Source organism: Egretta garzetta, unplaced genomic scaffold (assembly GCF_000687185.1).
Source record: "Egretta garzetta isolate BGI_Z169 unplaced genomic scaffold, ASM68718v1 scaffold202, whole genome shotgun sequence".
NCBI classification, from domain to species: domain Eukaryota; kingdom Metazoa; phylum Chordata; class Aves; order Pelecaniformes; family Ardeidae; genus Egretta; species Egretta garzetta.
This window is the reverse complement of record NW_009258891.1, coordinates 1341892-1344052: the sequence shown is the minus strand read 5'-3', so window position 1 is coordinate 1344052 and position 2161 is coordinate 1341892. Positions and strand designations below refer to the sequence as shown.

The 2161-nt window shown below is 59.4% G+C and overlaps 1 protein-coding gene across 1 annotated transcript in view; it reads left to right on the top strand.

Moving 5' to 3' along the window:
• The window catches only part of LOC104122026 (receptor-type tyrosine-protein phosphatase V-like), a 41954-nt gene that overhangs the window by 7435 nt on the left and 32358 nt on the right, over positions 1–2161 (top strand). Inside the window, 1 exon segment of the mRNA XM_035889743.1 lies at positions 2061–2159. Within this exon segment, the coding sequence (XP_035745636.1) occupies positions 2061–2159 (99 nt within the window).

Genomic DNA, 2161 nt, shown 5'->3' with positions numbered 1-2161 from the left:
TCTCTGCTATCTCATCGCTGCCTGCCTGTACAATCAACAGCGGATAGTAGTCTGAGGGCCGTACCAGACCAGGGAGTCTCTTTGCAATGTCCCTGACCCGGGCCCCAGGGAGGCAGCAGACTTCCCTGTGGGATGGGTCCGGGCGGCATATTGGGCCCTCAGTTCCCTTCAGAAGGGAATCACCCACGACAATTACCCTTCTTTTTTTCTTTGTACTATCAGTTTTGATAGGTAGGGGTGACCTTTTCTCCCTAGCCAATCCCCCGGACGGGCCTTCATCCCCATCCTCCATTGCCTGGCCCTCGACTTCCAGAGTCCCATATCTGTTGTGCAAGGGCAGCTGGGACGGTGAGGGAGGCCGGGAGGGGATTCTCCTCCTGCCCCGAGCAGAGACCTTCTTCCATTCCCCACCATCCTTTGGGTCCCTAACCTCTGTCCGCTGGCAAGAGGGCAGGGGATCCTCTGCTTCCCGTGGAGCCTCTGTCTGCTGCCTCGGCCTGAGGGACGGGAGGTTGCGGCTCACTTCCACAAGTATTAGGGTCCTTCCCTGGTCCCCAGAGCCCCCTGGGGTCATTCCCTCATCCATGTGGAAGGAGAGGGTCCTCCCCTGCACCTTGCATAGGTAGGGTTCAGGCTATGTCTTCTCCTGGAATCTTATAGCTAATGATGGACCAATCTATGATGTGGACTTCAGAGAGCCGAGGGGTGGAAAAAGTTGTGCCCACAGGTCTAGAAAGAACTACAAGGGAGTAGCATCTGCTCCATCATTTTGGCACATCTCTGTCAGTCGCTGGCTCACCCACCAAGCCTTGCTCTATGCCCTCCCTGACTGATGTCAAGGACGGGGGAAAGGGGGCAGGGCTGGTGAGCCCACAGCTCAGGTGAGGATAGCAGCCCTTGCCTGCACCTCCCCAGAAGATCCTTGGGTAAATCAGTGCAGGCAAAGGTGGGAAGCCTAGAAAAGGAGAGTAGAGCTGGAGGGAGGGAGCTGCCCATCAGAAGGGACGGTGTCAGCCAGCAGCGGTGGCTGCAGGGGGTAGGGGCTGGTGCTCGTGGGAAGGCGGGTGGCAGGACCCCCAGGGCCAGGAGGAGCAGAGGACCTGGCAGCAGGTGACCTCACAGGTATCATAGAATCCCAGGTTGCAAGGGACCTCCAGGATCATCTGGCCCAACCTTTCTGGGCAAGAGACCAGCCTAGACAAGATGGTCCAGCACCCTGTTGGCTTCAAAGTGTCCAATGTGCTGGAGTCAACACCTCCCCTGGGGAGATTATTCCAATGGGTGACTGTTCTCATGGGGAAAAATTTCCCTCTTGTGTCCAGTCGGAATCTCCCCAAGAGCAACCTGTGTCCATTCCCCCTTGTCCTCTCCATGGGACTCCTTGTGAAAAGGGAGTCTCCATCTTCCCTGTAGCTCCCCCTTAGGTACTGGGACGTGGTGATGAGATCCCCCCTGAGCCTCTCAGGGCGGAACAACCCCAGCTCTCTCAGCCTGTCCTCATATGGCTAAGAGAGGCTTCCCAGCCATAGGATCACCTTGGTGGCCCTGTTCTGGACCCCCTCCCGCCTCTCCACATCTTTTTTGTACAGTGGGGATCAGAACTGCACGCAGGATTCCAGGTGTGGCCTGACCAGCGCTGAGCAGAGTGGGGTGATGGCTCCTTTATCTCTGCTGGTGATGCCCTTGGTGATGCCCCCCAGCACCCTGTTGGCCACCTTGGCCGCAGCAGCACCCTGCTCGCTCCTATGGAGCTTGTTGGCTCAGGTCCCAGGTAAGCACTGATGGCTTCGGCTTTCTCAGTGCGTACCTGGTGTGCTGTCCCTGACCAAGCCTCCCTGCCCAGTTCAGCGTGACAGTGCAGACTGATCCAAAGGGGATGGTGCAGCCCACAGAACCTGTGTGAGACTGAGGGTCTGGCAGGGAGGTGATGGGGCTGTGCTTGGGGGTTGGGTCCTGTGGAGCTGGCTGGCTGGACCGCACTGGGGAAGGCACTGTCCCACTGGCCCTCGAGCAGCCTGCGAAGCAGCCAGCCAGCCCTCGTCCATGTCACTCTGGCGCAGGTCCTTCACCCGTCCGCAACCTGAGCCTGAGCAGCGTCGGGCGCTCTGCCGCCCTGCACGCCTCCTGGGCGCCCGCCCGCGGGCAGCGAGACGGCTACCAC